The 18,715-nt window shown below is 44.6% G+C and overlaps 1 protein-coding gene across 1 annotated transcript in view; it reads right to left on the bottom strand.

The window, feature by feature from the left end:
* Positions 1–18,715, bottom strand: part of CNTN2 (contactin 2) — a 68,945-nt gene that overhangs the window by 16,539 nt on the left and 33,691 nt on the right. Inside the window, exons 7-12 of the mRNA XM_066600157.1 lie at positions 10,768–10,870; positions 10,300–10,475; positions 8,962–9,098; positions 7,799–7,928; positions 3,092–3,242; positions 2,835–2,962 (exon numbers count right to left, since the gene is read on the bottom strand). Of these exons, the coding sequence (XP_066456254.1) occupies positions 2,835–2,962; positions 3,092–3,242; positions 7,799–7,928; positions 8,962–9,098; positions 10,300–10,475; positions 10,768–10,870 (825 nt within the window). The remainder of the gene's footprint in view (positions 1–2,834; positions 2,963–3,091; positions 3,243–7,798; positions 7,929–8,961; positions 9,099–10,299; positions 10,476–10,767; positions 10,871–18,715) is intronic.

Here is an 18,715-nt window from a genome sequence, read left to right as displayed (position 1 = left end):
GCACCAGCCCCCGAATCTTTAGAGACGAGTGGGGAGATACTCGGCTAAGGCACTACTCGCTCGAGTAATGTGCCTTAGCGAGAATACTCACTCATCTCTATTAAATAGTCATTTAAATTGGGGCGTGTTCGTCTGCTGTGCACAAAAGAATAGGCCCTGCATGTATAAAAAGTACATTAAAATGCGCAAATACGCGCATATGTACCTCATTCATAGCACAAATGCATTGTGCTGAAGTGTGCACATTTGTGCCTATGCCTGTATGAAGCCACCCTAAGGCCGGCTTCACATGGGCGAAAGTGTATTTACTTGTGCATGGGTGTTGCGTTTGTGCATGCATGTGTGCATATTTTGCTGTATTTTTTGTGTGCACATGCTCTGCATATTTGCGCGTGCAAAAAACACATTGATGTGTGCTTCCATTGATTTCAATGGGCAATTAAGTTTAGTCAAATATGTGCCCTTTTCATATGCAATACGCAGGGAAATAGGACATGCTGCGGGTGTTTTTTTGCAAAACAACAATGTGCACACAAAAAACACACGGCACCAAACCCAATGGGTTCTATTCACTGCTTATTAGGCATGCAAATGTTGCACGTGTAATACACATTGCAAATGCATTTGTGTGAATAAGCCCTAGGGCCCAATATCCACGAACAGGTTTGATTTGTGTGACCTGGAAATCAAGCTGCCCATAGAGAAAGATGTTTGTCCGCAAATGAAATAAAGCATGAGGATTGGATCTGCAGACCTCTTGGTCCGGGAAAAAAATTTCAGCATGCTCCATTTCAGTGTGGATCCCGCATGGAAGGCTTCTATTTAAAAACAAACTCTATTGCGCACGTGCGGCGGTCGGTGCTTCCGCACACATCCGCAGTGAAGAAGATAGAAGACCAGTTCGGGTAGGCAGAAGACCCGCAGTGCCCTTGGCCATGGGCAAGGTCAGATTCCGCTGCGAGCTCCCACATGCTGAACCCGACGCGCCTGTGGACATGAGGCCCAAGCCTCAGAGTTCTGCTGCAGATAAAAGTGTCAGATCCACATTGGAAAAATCCGATGTGGATCCGACACTTGATGTACCAGATGAAGGAAGCCTAATGGGATGTAGTTTACATTCCTCTGGAGAAACGCTGGAGAATAATAGGTGCACTAGATGAACTGAACTCTACTACCGTGTATATACTCCATTATACATAAAAACTGTTCTCACTTTTCTTGCTAAAAGGGAACCTGTCCTCAGGTTCCAACATATTACACCGCCAACAGCAACAAAATAGTGAAGTAATACTGTTTGCAAATCCGATTTTGATAGGCTGCTGAATATATCATACCCATAGAAATCATCATTTAAAATGTGCCCGTGCTGTACGCAGATGGGTGGGACAGACCAACTCTGCTGACCCGACTTTTTTTTCCCCTGCTGGATTGATGTGGATGATGTCAGATCGACGCATGTGCATATGAATGCGCCAAATCTGCCAAAGATAGATAGGGACAGATAATCTTTGCATGCAGCAGCCTCTGAACCCTTAGCGCATATGCAAGATTTGGAGCACATTGTGGATGATATTAAAGACGTCATCACAGCACACCAGATCCCTCTCCTTCATTTGCATGCGGCACGGGCATATTATAAAAGACTAGTAATTATTAGGAAATTATAGTACCAGTGTTTCTGGTGGCGCAATGCACCACACAGCTGTGCTACATGGTACATCTATTATGATGCCCACACATAACACACACAGCTCTACTACATCCATCCTGATCCCCACACATTACACACACAGCTGTACTACATTGTATGTCGATGCGCAGACATTAGACACACAGCTGTACTACATCCATGCTGATTCCCACACATCACACACACGACCCACACAGCTGTACTACATCCACGCTGATTCCCACACATCACACACACGACACACACAGCTTGACTACATCCATGCTGATTCCCACACATCACACACAGCTTTGCTACATGCATCTTAATTCCCACACATTATACATACAGCACATTACACACACAGCTCTACTATACGCATGCTGACCCCACATATTGCACACACAGCTGTACTACATCCATCCTGATTCACACACATCACACACTGCACATTACACACACAACTCTACTACATGCATCATGATTCACACACATCACACAGCTGTGGTATATCCATGCTGATTTCCAGACATCACCAGCTCAGCAGACCCCTGGATACAGTGATCAGCCCCCTGGTCATGTGATCCCTGACTCCACCCACACAGGTGATCACATGACGATAGCATCATCAGAGGTCCTGGCAGCTGCTGTCGGCTTATCCAGTATACAGTACTTTCTACCAAACTGCACAATGGCTCCTCCCACAGCAGTGACATCACCACAGTTCCTTCAGCCCACCAGATCTCTGTGGTGGTGGTAGGTCAGTGTCTTCTGTCAGGACCACTGAGTTGTGTCTGAGCTAATAACAGCTTAGTTGTATTCTTATTTTGTTATTTTTGTCCTCTCCTTCCAAGAGCCATAATTTTGTTGTTTTTCTGTCAGTCAGGCTTTGTGTTTTTTATATGTTGTAGGAACTGCGATGATGTTACCAGGGGCGGAGCATGAGAAGCACACACATACATTCATACATACTAATTGATAAGTGGTCGTTAGTAGTTTTATGATTTCTTCAGGTGTAATATCTTTATCAGTTGTTGTAAAATGCGTTTTGGAAACAGCGTTATTTTGCTATTCCATTGCTTTAATATATTTGAGCCTGCTGTGAGGTTCCCTTTAACATGCACTGTATTGTAGGCTTGTACTATTATATATATCGCCATCTCACCCCTCACACTAAGGATGCCAGTACTGTTTGACTTTCCCATGAGATTCTCTGCAAAACAAGTGTAGTTCCCTTCATCGACACGGGATATATTCTTCAGGATTAGCGTTCCATTAGCAGTGATGGTGATCCTGTGAACAATCAGGAGATATTAGAGTCATTGTTAGAGCTGTATTTGTGGATATGGACACCGCTCCATAGTAAATCTTCCCAAATATGTTTGACATCAAGAATCTTTACTTTTATCACATGCATTATACCTGCTACTGTTGCGTAGAAGTTCAGTCCCTTTACTCCATACGATGGCTGGGGTAGGGGCAGCCCGCGGGTTACAATGTATTGCGATTTCTCCACCACGAGCTGCAGGTATCAGTGGTTTCACTGGTGACATACGGAAGTCAGGAGCCATAGCTTCATGGCAAAGATAAGAAAGGAGATACAGTGTTGTAACTGACAGTATTTGTGATGTTAGGAAATCAACCAGCTGAGGCTGCCCTCACACCTGCGTTAGGGTCAGTTCAGGATTTCTGTCTCTCTGCTCCATTTTTGGAGGAGAGTAACTGAAATAAAACGGAAAAAAATCGGACTTTTTTTTTTTTACTATTGATTATAATGGGGCTTAAAATTCCCACCACCCACCCCCAAAAAATAAAAAACAAAAGCAAACAGATAGGCTTCAGTCTGCTTCTGTTCTTTTAGGCTTCCATTCTTTATGGGAAAATAGTGCAGTCTTCAGTGTTATTTTTCTGTCTAAAAAAAGGAAACCTGACAGAATGGAAGCAAACGGAAACCTTTCCATCTGTTTTCCATTTTTTTGAAACCCCATTGAAATCAATGTAGAAAAAAACATTTTATTTCAGTTTCTCTCCTCCAAAAATGGAGCACAGAGACGAAAACCCCGAAGTGACCCTAACGCTAGTGTGAAAGCAGCCTAATAACAATTTTTATGTAACAACAAATATTCTGTGTTGGGGCTCCCACACACTTGCGTTTGCGTTTTTAACATTAGAAAGTCCCATTGACAATTGCGTTAATAAAAAACTCAAGTGTGTGGGAGCCCTTAGGCCTCTCTCACACGAGTGTATGCTCACTACGCATTACATGTGCCGTTTTTGCATGCATAATATTCAATACCAATCTCCCATAGACTTTAATTGTGCCTCTCAAACTGCATGAGAAATACGCATGAGAAAAAAATCACGGCATGTCCTACCTTGTCCCGTAATATGCACGCTCACACACCAAAGTTATATGAATTGGCAGCACATAAGCTAATTACACCCCGGTGAGAGAGGCCTTACAATCAGCAAAAGCAAGAATAAAGAAAATGAGAGCATCTGTGTATGAATCCATCAGGAATGTTTAAAGGAAAGGAAGGTGACACCGTGCGTCCCTGGACTGGTTGTGTATAGTTTAATTGGGGATGCATTTCTTTTTAAGGCCCGTATACACTCGCAAATGGATATCACACCTTAAATAAGTCTCACTGACCCGGAAGCCATTCAGGGGTTATGTGGTGAACATGTTTATACAATCAGTAATAAAGATTACAAACAAATGTGAAAGTGGATTCACATGGGGTGGAATTGCCGCGGAATTTCTTTGCATTCTTTCTGTACGGAAATTCTGCCTGCAATCTTAAACCCGAGACTAAGCAGCAAAGTGGACGAGATATTTGAAAATCCTGACAAGTCAGTGAAACTGATAAGCAGCGCGGAAGTAAAATCGGCATGCCAATTGTATTGCTATTTCTGCTGCGGGCTCTCTTTTCTCTATGGGGAGAGATTCTCGCTGTGGAATACACGCGGACAAGTCTCTTCAAACTCGCTTTTGAAGCTGCCTTTCCGCTGCAGAAATCTTGTGGAATTTCCGTACAGTCCAACTACGGACATTCTGCAAGATTTCCGCAGGCTTTACGCCCCGTGTAACCCAGCCATAAGGCCTCTTGTCTATGGGCATGTTGGATTCCGCATGCAGGAGCCCGCAGCGGAATCTGACCCTGCCCGCGGCCAGCCACCCTGCGGACCTGTTCAGGTCTGTACTGCAGATGTGTGCGGAAGCGCCGGTGGACATGCACAGTACAGTTGTTTGTTTTTTTTTAAACTTCTGCTTTCCCATGTAATTAACATTGCAGACGGCCCGCGGATCGGACGGCTTTCATTGACTACCATTGACTTTAACCACACTAAAAATTGAGCTTGCTGTAATTTATTTTTTCCATGCAGAAACCGGAAAACAAATCCACATGTCAAATTTCAAGTGCGGACGTCCATGGTTCCCTATGGGCAGCTTGAACTACGGATTCCGCAATTCAAATCCGCCCATGGACATTGCGCCTTAAGTAATTATAGTAAACAGTAAAAAAAACTGATTTTCAATATTTTTATCTTGTTAATCTTTACTACAATTCATTTACTGTAAGGGTTCTCTCATACGTGTGTAATTTAGGCAGGGCTCACATGAACGGGTGCTGTACATCAGAGTGATAAGCGGTAATTCTCAGGCAATTATTTACATTGCCTTACGCAATTCCACTCACATTAGTGTGTCGGAATTGTGTTGGATTTTCTGAAAGTGGGGAGATAAAAGCGAAAATGAAAATAGGGCGAGTGCAAAAAAGCACGCAGCATGTTCTATTTTGCGCGTATATATGCGTGATAGATCCCATTGCTCTCACACAGCAGGTGATTAAAAATAACATAAACCAGGAAGACTGTGAAAACAGCGTACGTGAGATATACTGTCATGCACAGTCCAAAATCGCGTCAAGTGTACCTTGCACTTGGTCCGATGTTGCCGCCAGTCCATTGAATACAATGGGAGATGCAATGCGAGAGCACGCAGAACGATAGGACGAGCCGCGATTTGTTTGGAAAAAATCACTCAGGTGTATGACCCCATTCAAAAGAATGGGGTTCACATTATTGCGAGATTTGTGCAACTTTCTGTGAAACTAGCCTAAGGGTTCTCTAACACAAGCGTTTTTTTGTAGCGCATCTCCTGCGCGGGGTACACGCAGCAAGAACACAATGACATTCGTACTTGCTGTGTGCCAACAATCCACATACACTATATTGGCATGTATGCGCGCATAATATGCGCCAAGATAATGCATGCTGTAATCTGTTTTGTGTACCCATTTTGCGTGCGGTGTGTGAGAGGCATAATTGGAAGTGAATACAAGATCAGTACTGCATATCACGCTTGCAAAACGGTAGAGAGAGTCCTAAGAGTTTCACATTTCTCTGTAATCTTTACTAATGTCCACTATGTAACCCCTGAAAGGCTTCTGGGTCAGTCCTACTTATTTAAATCCTAATGTCCATGCACCAGTGTATGTGGACCTGAATCCCACTTAGGGCTCCTTCACACGGGTGTATTTTTCATCAGTATTTTGTGAGCCAAAACCAGAAGTGGAACGTAGAGAAAGAAAGTAGAATGGAAAGATTTGCATTTCTTCCATATTTTGACCCATTCCTGCTCACAAAATGCTGATGAAAAATACGCCTGTGTGCAGGCGCCCCTTAGGTAAAACGAAAAAAAGGTTTGGTACAGTAGAGCAATGTGTGATAGCCTGACGAAGGGGGCGAGATATATCCGAAAGCTCTCTGTAACATCATGTATTTTTGTTAGCTATTAAAAGGTATCATATCTACAAGATTACTTGGTTTGTCTCCCTGGCAACAATCACACAAGGCGCCTTTAGAAGCGTGTTGTCCAGTGAAGTATCTACTGACTGCCTTCAGTGTCTGCTGAGCTCCTATCCACACAATGTTCTTACACTCTTTCTTCAGAATCAGCAGAAAATGTGACCCAAGTTTACAATATGTGAACTAACATAAACTGACAAATAGGCCAGTTTCACATCGGCAGCAAAATAGTGTGATTTTCTCGCGGTGCAACAGCGATAAAAATCACATGTATGTGAAGCCCATGCTATCCTATGGGTTCCTTCACATCAGGATGTTTGTAGGCTTCTACATTGCGAGAAAAAAAAAATCGCTGCACGCTCTATACAGCCGCGATTTGCGATGTTTTGTAGCCCATGGTTCCCTATGGAGCCTTGCAATGTGTTACATAGCATCACATGAAAACGCAGTTTTCGTGCAGTGCGATGCAACTTTTACAGTAGGAAGTCCTACCGTTTGTCCCTAAAATTACCCCTAGCTACATTTAAAAAAACAAAAATAAAAAAAAATACATCACCTGAGAGGCACTGTCAAAAACCCAGCCTCCAGGAGGCGCTGGCTCTGATTGGTTCTCAAGCACGGCTCAACCAATTACTGCAACGCTTGGTGAACCAATGACAGCCACTCAATGTGAGTTCATCGTGTCATTTGTGCTGCACTGTGTATACAAGCGTCCACCTCCCCCTCGAGCAAGTATTGTCCTTAGCGAGTACCTGCCTGCTCGTGAGAAAAGATTCGGGTGCCGGCGGGGAGCGGCAGGGGGGAACGGGGGGGGGGGAGGGGAATCTCTCTCGCCTCGCTCATTACCGCAACACACTGCTCACCCCCACTGGCACCCGAATCTTTTCTCATGGGTGGGCAGGTACTCGCTAAGGACAATACTCGCTTGAGTATTTGCCCTTAGCGAGTATGCTCGCTCATCTCTAAAGAACAGCAAATAAACTCTGCTGCAGGAGTATGGACAGTGGCATATTGCAGTGCCATCTTGTGGCAAAAAATCAATGTTGCATGATAAGTAATCCAATTTTATTTGCAAAGCAAATATATATACTTAGACAATGGCGATGCTATAACTGTACTTTTTTTTTTCAGTTTCCTGAATGTTAATATTGAGCCTAGACTTATATCAAGGTGTTTCTCATACTTTCCTTTTCAGTATGTGGTCTTTGGGAAGATAAAAATAATACAAAGAAACTAATCATGCAGGGGATAAAGGTTTTCAACATGGCAGTGCTGGTGAGCACCCAGACAGCATTCTGTCCTTCTGAGATTTCTTACCTTGGACATTGAGCTCTGCACTTGTGTAAATGGTGCCATGCTTGTTTCCTGCTACACACTGGTACATGCCTGAGTCTTCTAGATTCAAATTGGTGATTTTCAGCTGCCCGTTGCTCACTTCATTTCGTGCCTGCTCCAGAACGGAAACATATTTCTTATAAGTGACATTAACGGTATTAATTAATTGCTGAAGAGCTCAATTCTCCTATAAGCTATGCATATACAAAGTTGAATAAGGTTATTTCCACATCTGCGATGGACCCTCTGTTCGGAGGTTCCGACACAGATTAAGTACAAAATTCCATGTATGCAGGACTTTTTCACCCAGTAAGGGTCCCCTCCACACGGGCATATCTGCACACGCAATATGCAGAGTAGAATGCATTGATATAAATGGATCTGTACACATTTTTCGTTTTCACGTGTGGATTTCTAGTGCACACAAAAAAATAGGACATGCTCAATGTGTGCAGCAATGTGCAATACGCTACGCAATTCCACTGGAAAAAGAACACATCTTGACCTCATTAGACTAAGCAGCCTTTTAAATAGGTCGGGTAGGGGGGTGGACATAAATATGAATAGGCCCTGTGTGCGCAAAATGTATGGTACAATGCGCAGACACCTTGCTCATAGCGCAAATACGCTGCACTGAAGCGTGTGCAATGCCCTTAAAAGGAGCCCTAATACTGCTTTCACATCTGTCGGGGGTTCTGTTTTCCTTCTATGGGAGCAAGGGAGGGAAACTCCTGGCTGAGCGGATCCGTCTTGTGCTGGAACTGAACAGCGCCGAATAGACCCCTATGGCTATAATTGGGTCCGTTTAGGTTTTGCTCAGCTGTCCAGCATTTTACCGGAAGTAAAAGTCCTGCATGCAATGAAAATACAATGAAACAAATGGAAGACAAATACGTTTTTTGAGCTCCTCCTCCAATACTCCACAAACCATTCTCTCGTCTAGGTTTGACTAATCTTTATGGAAAACAAAAATAAGGTTTAAAAAATATATATCTTTTGTGCCAAATGATTGCCTGCCTTCTCTGATTTGCTGAACGTGAGCCTGCTACATGTACTCACTACATACATACTACATATTCCCACATGGACGATTGCCTGAGGGCAACAAAAAAAGTCATATATGTTTTTGGCCTCATTTTCATCACCTGTGATGTTAACGATTTTCCATTTTTCAACCAGCGAATGGTAGGACGGGGTTTTCCAGATGCTGCACAGTTCCATAGAAGATCTGAACCAATCTTGGCCTCCGTGTCGGAGATAATTTGCAGCCACTCTGGCTGTGCTGTCAATTAAAGAGAAAAGGATGCAAGTAACCACATACAAGGCTACAAATCCACACTGGACAGCCATACTGGCAACGCTGGAATCTAATTGGCCTATTCTGCTCTTCCTGAAAGTTGCAAGTACCTGAATGGCTGACAGACCCCTGATCTATTGGGAATGGGTGATTCTGGGAAAATGTGACCTATGACAGCAGACTAGCTGCCAAAAGCTGTATGTATTAATACTGCCTGGCAGAGATTGGTCAAGTCTATACACAGAGCTGTATTTATAGGTGGCGCTGCTGCCCGAGGCACAGAGTCTGAAAATGCCCTATTTAAGACCGGCATTACACTCAGCACTGAATTAGAGTGAATGTAATAAAAAGTAACATACATGCTTCCATAGATGACACTTCCCTGTGTGGAAGACTCACATGAACTTCCAATGCTGCCTTCTTCCCGTCACTGCAGAAGGTCCCTGAGATGTCCTCTGTCAGAAATCCCTCAGTGGGGTCACTGTGTAATGTACCCTTCTTTACAGCCCCTACAGGACTCAATGGCCAATGTATACCTTACATAGCCCCAGGCCAGCACAATATCGGGCCGGCTGGTGACCCTGAAGATCCCTCCCAACTCTACCATTCTAGGATTTTATTCCCCGGGATAAATGTATTTAATGTGTAAACTCCTGTAACCCTATATGCAGGGGATCTTTACAGTAGAAGTGAGGGTACTGTGTGCAAACTATGAGGAAATAGGGGTGATACAAGAGGTATAACTGCTTGTTCTGTACAATGGTCCAGCCATCTTTTTCTAAATAGAGTAGCATACGTAAATCTGCATGAGCCGGTCACCATCCGGTGTCTCTGTATAAAGTGCTTTATGAAGTGCCTTTGATTGTATGGAGTGCGGGGTTACTAATGGACAAGGGAATTAGGTTCTGAGGGAGAGTTTAGAAGGGGGATAAACAGAGAAGACTTAGATTTGCAAATGTGATCAATCTTCTTAAAGTCATGTGTTTTTAAGGCTCACTTAAAACTGTGGATATTGATGAATAGGTTAACTAAGTCAGGTTGACTCTCTTCAGAGGACTTGGTGCAGCTCATGAAAGGGCTTGTAAAAGTTTGGCTGTCTGGCTAGAAATCTCAAAAACTTGACTCTCATTCTGAGAATGGTTTAGACATTGCAAGAATAAACGGGCAGCATACAATGACTTCTTACCTTGCACTATCACACGACCTTGGTAGGTATCCCTGCCTTTAGAATTTTCAGCTTCACACTCATATGTTCCATCATCTTCAAAGTTGACACTTTCAATATGCAGCACGGGGTCTGATGCAAACCACTGGGGGGACTGTGATGTATCTACTTTCCTCCATCGAATACGAGGCACAGGGCTGTAAATGATATTCCACATAGTTTAATGAATACTATATACAGCCAGTCCAGGCTAGTAGAAGTTTGGTTGTCAACCTTACCACAATATATCATTATCTAATCAAGTATATAATTCTAAGTCAATATTTATGGGACAGTATTATGTAGAACGGTGCACAGGTAACATGACATTAGGTAGTTATGATAGCAGATTCCCCACATGTGATAATAATACCAGACTAGACTTTTACAGTCTACTGCATATAGTCACAGATCCCTAAATTAGCAAACATAAAAATTGAATGTACTTACTTTCCAAAGGCAAAACATTCCAATGTAACCGATTGCCTGGAAAGAGTATATGTCTCCGCTGGGAAACGTACTTTAATGCTGGGGGCATATAATCGTGGCTCCGCTGCAAGATAAATAGATATCATCTAATGAATTAATTCATCGTATTGATTGGTTTGTGGAGTTAATGTTTGGCTTGCAATATTTATGAATGGGGGTAAAAAGATATACAGAGTGCCACAGAAATACCTATCCATGGACAAAAGAGGTCTTTCCAACATTGCAGGAGGGGATGTGTGTGGAGCATGCTTGTTCCAGAGCAAAATAACTGAAGGGAATCAATTTAAGACAATTAGCTTAGTAATGCATTTATTCATTAGTAGCAATTTAAAAAATGCCACCAATGAATTAATGCAATCGGTGAAATAAAATAAATTAGTCAACTAAAGGGTCTACAAAGGCGAGGAGCTGTCCGTAAAATCAGATTCTAGCTTTAATTTTCCTAGGCCAGGTCACCTTAAAGGGGTTTTCCAAAGATAAATGTTAGCACCTAACCATAGGATAGATGATAGAAATCTGACTGGTGGGAATCTCACTGCTGAGACCCATACTAATACAGAGATAAAGGGGTCGCATGTGCCCGCTCTTCTTGTCACTGTGCGGATGCTTCGTCCATATCTCCTAGGTGTCTCCACACACCTTCTGAGAGCTCTCCTTATGGAGAGATGATACACCTCCTGACCCATATCACAGTCCTCTCACTAGCCAAGCCAGAAACCTACTGCACAATGGTGAGGGGCAAACAACTCGAAACAGCTGTCTGGCTTGGTTTCCTATTCCCAATCATTGTTTTAAAGACTTGTTTAAAGAGTCATACATTGATTTGAAGGAATGCTGCCATCCAATAGGTGGTGTTGCAGAGGAATTGTTCCATCTTCCTTATTTGCATATATTCCACCCGCAGTGACGTCAGAATAAATGGAGTTGTGGCTGCGCAAGTGCAACTGCCGCTCGAGTCATTTCAGTGGGGCTTAATCACTTGTGCCCAGCTATCTCCAGCAGTCTAACAGTCTAATTGAAAATGAATGGAGTGCCAACGCACTTGTGTGGACATAGCTCCATTCAATCTGCTTCTCACAGCGATGGGGTGCAGCAAGCCTGCAATGAGAGGGTCAGGGAAACAGAATCACTGTTCTCAGAATCAGTGGGGTCTTAATGATCAAAATTTGAACAGTTGCTAAACTTTAATCTTGGTACAACACCATTTAGGCAGCTGTCCCAGTAGCATCTCATGATGACAAATACAAGTGGCATTTAAACCATGACCCTCAGAATCCTGCATGCTGTCCATTCCACCATGGTCAGCTGTATACATTTATGCACAACTGCTGACAGCAGTCGTTTTAAGCATTTTCTGTCAAATAAGATAAAACTCACTTTTTTGTTTCAAATCTCATGATTTTCTTGATCCTTTTACAGTCACAAATTGTTTGTTATGCTAATTCATCTTAAATTGATTCCCTTTGGTTATTTTAGCACTGGAACAGGCTGCTGCACACGCATCCCCAGATGCATATATTGTATTATAGCAAAATAGGGGTGTCATATGAGGTCGTTCAGTGAACATTGAATAGATTATTTTGTGGTTTCAGAGACAACCCATAAAAAGGGGGGGCTGTGGTGGGCAGCACGGGGTGGAGAGTGAGAAAGATCTCTCTCCCTCCCGATCCACTTCGCAACCCCCCGCACCCCCCCGAATCTTCAGGGACGAGCTAGCAGGTACTCGAAAAAGGTGATGCTCTCTCGAGTAAATCGCCTTAACGAGTATGCTCGCTCATCTCTACTTGCAATTCATTCTAGGCTTCTTCAAATAGGCCAAAAATGTAACCTGCAGAAGAGTAATGAACCTGAGCAAAAAGTCCTTCAACACTTTGGTTTCCACATTGTGTAACCTCCATTTACATTTTTTATGTACAGAGTAGGAAATTATAAGCATTTGTGATATTTGTTTCATTTGCCTATTCTGTACATTTTTTACTAGAAAATATCCTATTCAACTATATCTTTCGATATTTTGTATGTATGTCCACTTTTTGTCACTTTAAGTAAACTTTACAAATGCTTAGTTTGCACAGTTGACATATAATAAACACATAAACCAACAAAATTTAGGGAATGTGAATTAGGGTTAGCATTGATGAATGTGGACTAGGGTATGTAGATTAGGGTTAGGGAAAAGGGATTAGCATTGGGGAATGTGTTACGGTATGTCTACACTATTGAAATCTGTATTGGAAAAACCTCACAGGGATTTCAATTAAAACCGCAGCAGAAAATCTGCATGTATACAATAATTCAGCTAAGGATTGCACACAGATTAGCCTCATTTTAATGGGGTTATTTTGCTTGTGGAAAAATTCAACATAGACTCTGCATCAAGAAGTAAGGTCGATTTTGCTGCAAATTTGCTGTGAAATTTGCACCGATTTCGTAATTACACTGAAACGAAATCTGCATGAAAAAGTGTCCCATTCATTTGCATGGGAATTCATGCCACAGTCTTTATGGCATGGATTTTTCCATGCAAAGATTTTAAATCCACTTTGTGAAAAAAAAAGTGACACATAACTTTTTGATATGGTACCCTGATCGTTTACTGCAGTGTAATCTGTGACTGCGCCAATGCAAATCCTTAGCAGAAATCCACAATTAAAGTCTGCCGTGGACAGCCATGTGAACATAGCCTTATATCCACACTCTAATTTCAAAACTGCATGCATAAGGATAACTTCACATAGACAAGCGCGATCTGGGGCTGTGAATCTCGCCACCATATCATTCTCCCCAACATGTGAAATCCTCGTAGATGCGAAGAGTTTTCATGAGAAAATAGCTGTGCATCACTTGGGGGATGAAGGGACTCTCAGGTGGGCCTGTCACAGCCGCACCAGAGGATCGCAGAGTTTCTCCCATTGCTTTCAATGGGGTCGGCGGTGTGATACGGGAAAAAACATCACTCATATGCATGACCCTATTCAAAAGAATGGGGTTCATAGTTGTACATTTCACAACGCACAGATCTCACATGATTTTGTGTGAAGCCCGCCTAAGAAAGATGTGCCATATAGACTGCAAAGCGGATTTCCATTAGAATATATAGAACATTTTCTTGTTGAAGGTTTGCCACAGTGTTTATGTGGGAACCGGGCCAATGAAAGTATGAGACAGTTTGACCATGGCAGTTCGACATGGTAGGAGACAGGTAGGCCACAAACTCTGCCTAAATACTTTGCACTTCAAAGCTATCGCTAATGCTGTCACCTCTGTTCTCATTCTTGCTCTCAGTTTCAGAACTTCTTTCAAGTGCCCACCTCTGGGGCACTCTATACACATTAGCCCCTCTCTCCTGTCCTCGCCTATGCACAGCTCTCATGCACTCTTTACCTTCTTGCTTAGCCTCAAACCCCCTAGTGCCACTAACAAAAATAACAGCCGCCCTCATAAATCTCCTAGCCATCTGCTAACCCTCTCTATCCTGCTGCTACTAGCTGCTGGGGATATCTCTCCCAATCCTGGCCCACCCTCCACTGCTCCTAGCTATTACCCCCTACCGGGCTCACTAATAAAATCCCCAAGCCCAACTGATAGCCCATGCATAGCCTCCCCTGACTCCTTTAAATGTGCCCTCTGGAACTGCCAGTCAGCATGTAATAAACTGCCCATCATCCATGACTTTTTTACTGCTAAATCTTTAAACCTGCTAGCTCTAACAGAAACGTGGATACAGCAGTCTGACACGGCCTCCCCTGCTGCATTGTCTTACAATGGCCTGCAGTTCTCCCATACCCCGAGACCAGATGACAGGCGTGGCGGAGGAGTAGGTGCTCTTCTTTCCCCGAAATGCACCTACCAGGTCATCCCCCCTGTACCCTCACTCACTTTTCCATCATTTGAGGTACATATGCTACGGCTTTTCCGCCCGCTGTCCATGCGAGTAGCAGTTATCTATCGCCCCCCAGGCGCTCCTCGCCTGTTTTTGGACCACTTTGCTGCCTGGCTCCCCCACTTCCTATCCTGTGAAATTCCAACCCTCATCTTAGGTGATTTTAACATCCCCACTAATGACCCTATGTCCCCTTCTGCCTCTAAGCTTCTTTCGCTCACCTCCTCCCTTGGTCTCTCTCAACTCACAGCCTCTCCCACTCACAGGGATGGCAACACTCTTGATCTGGTCTTCTTCCGTCTCTGCTCTGTTTCCAACTTCACTAACTCCCCTCTCCCACTCTCGGATCATAACTTCCTCTCTTTCTCTGTCACGCTCCCTACCATCTCTCCAGACCCACCTACCTACAGTACCTACAGGAACCTTAAGGCCATTCACACCCAGGACTTTGCTGAATCCCTACAGTCCTCTCTGTCCCCCATCTCTCTCCTCTCCTGTCCCAACCTGGCTGCCGCTCACTACAACACCGCTCTCAAACATGCCCTGGATGAAGCAGCGCCCCCCAGAACCCGAGCCATTCGATGTAGAACACGGCAACCCTGGCTCACACCTCATACACGCTTCATCCGGCGGTGCTCTAGAAGTGCTGAACGGCTGTGGAGGAAATCGCAAACGGCACCAGACTTCCTCCACTACAAATTCATGCTCAGAACCTACAACCTCGCCCTCCACCACGCCAAACAAGTCTACTTCACCTCTCTAGTCTCCTCATTATCGCACAACCCTAAACGGCTCTTTGATACTTTTCACTCCCTTCTCAGCCCAAAACCGCAGCCCCCAGTGACGGATCTCAGTGCTGAAGAGTTGGCTGCTTACTTCAAAAAGAAAATAGACGACATCCGTCAGGAAATAACTTCCCAATCCCAGACTAGCCCTGACCCTAGTCCTGTCAGCACTGCATCTAGCTCCTGCTCACTGTCTGTACTCAGACCAGCGACAGAGGAAGAAGTCTCCAAATTGCTCTTCTCTGCTCGCCCCACCACCTGCGCTAGCGACCCTCTCCCCTCACACCTCCTCCGTTCCTTCTCCCCAGTGGTCATCTCCCATCTCACCACTATATTCAACCTCTCTCTGACCTCTGGCATCTTTCCCTCTTCTTTCAAACACGCCATCATATCCCCACTGCTAAAGAAACCGACTCTGGACGCGACTGATGCTGCCAACTACAGACCCATCTCAAACCTCCCCTTCATCTCCAAACTACTAGAACGCCTAGTTTACTCCCGCCTTGTAAGCTATTTATCAGAGAACTCTCTCCTAGACCCCCTACAGTCTGGCTTCCGACCTCAACACTCGACAGAAACTGCCCTTACTAGGGTATCCAATGACCTACTGTCAGCCAAATCGAGGGGCGATTACTCCCTACTGATCCTCCTTGACCTTTCTGCAGCGTTTGACACTGTTGACCACAAACTCCTCCTCAGTATGCTACGCTCCATTGGCCTAAAGGACACTGCCCTCTCCTGGTTCTCCTCTTACCTATCTGACCGCTCTTTCAGTGTCTCCTTTGCTGGCTCTACCTCCCCTCCTCTTCCCCTTGCTGTTGGGGTCCCCCAGGGCTCGGTCCTTGGCCCCCTTCTCTTCTCTATCTACACAGCCCCTATTGGACAAACCATCAGGAGTTTTGGCCTCAAATACCACCTGTACGCTGATGACACCCAGCTATACACCTCTGCCCGTGACATCTCTGCACCCTTCCTCCAAAACATCACTAACTGTCTGTCCGCTGTCTCTAACACCATGTCCTCTCTCTACCTAAAACTAAACCTCTCTAAAACTGACTTACTGGTATTTCCACCCTCCACTAACCGACCTCATCCTGACATCTCCATCTCAGTGTGTGGCGCCACCATAACTCCTAGACAACACGCCCGCTGCCTTGGGGTCATATTTGACTCTGATCTCTCTTTTGCCCCCTACATCCAATCTCTGGCCCGAACATGTCAGCTGCACCTCAAGAACATCGCAAGAATCCGCTCTTTTCTCACTGTGGAGACGTTAAAAACGCTTATTGTCGCCCTCATCCACTCCCGGCTCGATTATTGCAACTCGTTGCTGATCGGCCTCCCCTGTACCAGACTCTACCCTCTCCAATCCATCCTGAATGCAGCAGCCAGGCTCATATTCCTGTCCAGCCGCTACTCGGACGCCTCTGTCCTGTGCCGGTCACTGCACTGGCTGCCCGTTAAATACAGAATTCAATTCAAACTCGCTACCTTCATCCACAAAGCCCTCCACAGTACAGCGCCACCCTATATCGCCTCCCTCATCTCAATCCATCAACCAGCCCGGGCTCTCCGCTCTGCTAACGAAACCAGACTGAGCGCCCCTTTAATTCGAACTTCTCATTCCCGCCTCCAAGACTTCTCCAGAGCAGCACCGGTCCTCTGGAACGCACTACCAAAGGCTACCCGAGCAATCCAGGACTCGCAGAACTTCAGGCGTGCTCTAAAAACGCACCTCTTCAGGGAGGCATACCGCATTCCCTAAACAAACCTCTCTGTACTCCGCCTGATAACATGCTCCCTGACCTACTGACTGCAATCCCTGCTAGCCATCATAAACCGCTCCTGCAGTCACACCGTTTCTGCCGTCACACGGCTAAATGTCTGACCATTGTCTATGTGTATAGCATCGCTCACTCTCCACCTCGCCATACTGTGCACATCTCCAGCCCCTTTACCCTCTGTATCACCCCATTACTTGGAGTATGTAAGCTCGTTGGAGCAGGACCCTCACCCCTATTGTTTCCATCAACTGATTACTATATGTAACCGTGGTTCTGTAATGTTTGTATTTTGTCTTTCTGTATTCCCCCTGTCTATGTAAGCGCTGCGGAATATGTTGGCGCTATACAAATAAAGATTATTATTATTATTATTATTAATTCATTGTCAAATCTGCTTCATAATCTGCCAAGTGAACAGGATATTGCGGAATGTGAACTGGGGTGGTGTCAGACTGGCGCATGTACAAATACACTTGCCGCTATGGAGCGTATTACCACATGAAACGGTGATTTTTAATTTACTTTTTGACTACTAAAACTCTGCGCTATTGTGTGTGAGTTTGAAGAAAAAAAAAAAGGAAGATAGGTCCGGCCCTGTCTTTTCTTGCATGTAGAAAAACTACAAACGAGAAAGACAGGGCAAGTCCTATCTTTTCTTGTGCATAGTATTAAAGCGCGATAATCCCACTAGTCGAAAGGAAATCAGTGAAATCAATGGTTTAATTTCGTCCCGTTTTGCAGGCATGATTTTCACGCCCGCAAAACTCGACAAAATAACAACCATCTGTTTAAGTCCTTAGTGTTACCGGTGGAATGTGTATTATTTTATATGTTATGGGCAAAATATGATAAAGCTTGATGGTCACAGAGAAAGAACTGCTGCCCGTCCACAGAAACTGCAGAGATGGAATAGCAGAGGGTGCAGAGTTAAAGGGGTTGTCCCGCGAAACAAAGTTGGGGTATACACTTCTGTATGGCCATATTAATGCACTTTGTAATGTACATTGTGCATTAATTATGAGCCATACAGAAGTTATTCACTTACCTGTTCCGTTGCTAGCGTCCTCGTCTCCATGGTGCCGTCTAATTTTCAGCGTCTAATCGCACGATTAGACGCACTTGCGCAGTCCGGTCTTCTCCGTGTTAAATGGGGCCGCTCGTGCTGGAGAGCTGCTCCTCGTAGCTCCGCCCCGTCACGTGTGCCGATTCCAGCCAATCAGGAGGCTGGAATCGGCAATGGACCGTACAGAAGACCTGCGGTCCACCGAGGGTGAAGATCCCGGCGGCCATCTTCGCAAGGTAAGTAAGAAGTCACCGGAGCGCGGGGATTCGGGTAAGTACTATCCGTTTTTTTTTTTCAACACATGCATCGGGTTTGTCTCGCGCCGAACGGGGGGGCTATTGAAAAAAAAAAAACCAGTTTCGGCGCAGGACAACCCCTTTAAGAAGGTAAACAT

The sequence above is a fragment of the Eleutherodactylus coqui genome, chromosome 4, assembly GCF_035609145.1.
Source record: "Eleutherodactylus coqui strain aEleCoq1 chromosome 4, aEleCoq1.hap1, whole genome shotgun sequence".
Classification (NCBI taxonomy): domain Eukaryota; kingdom Metazoa; phylum Chordata; class Amphibia; order Anura; family Eleutherodactylidae; genus Eleutherodactylus; species Eleutherodactylus coqui.
Note: the sequence above shows the minus strand (reverse complement) of the source record. Positions and strands in the feature narration are given on the sequence as shown.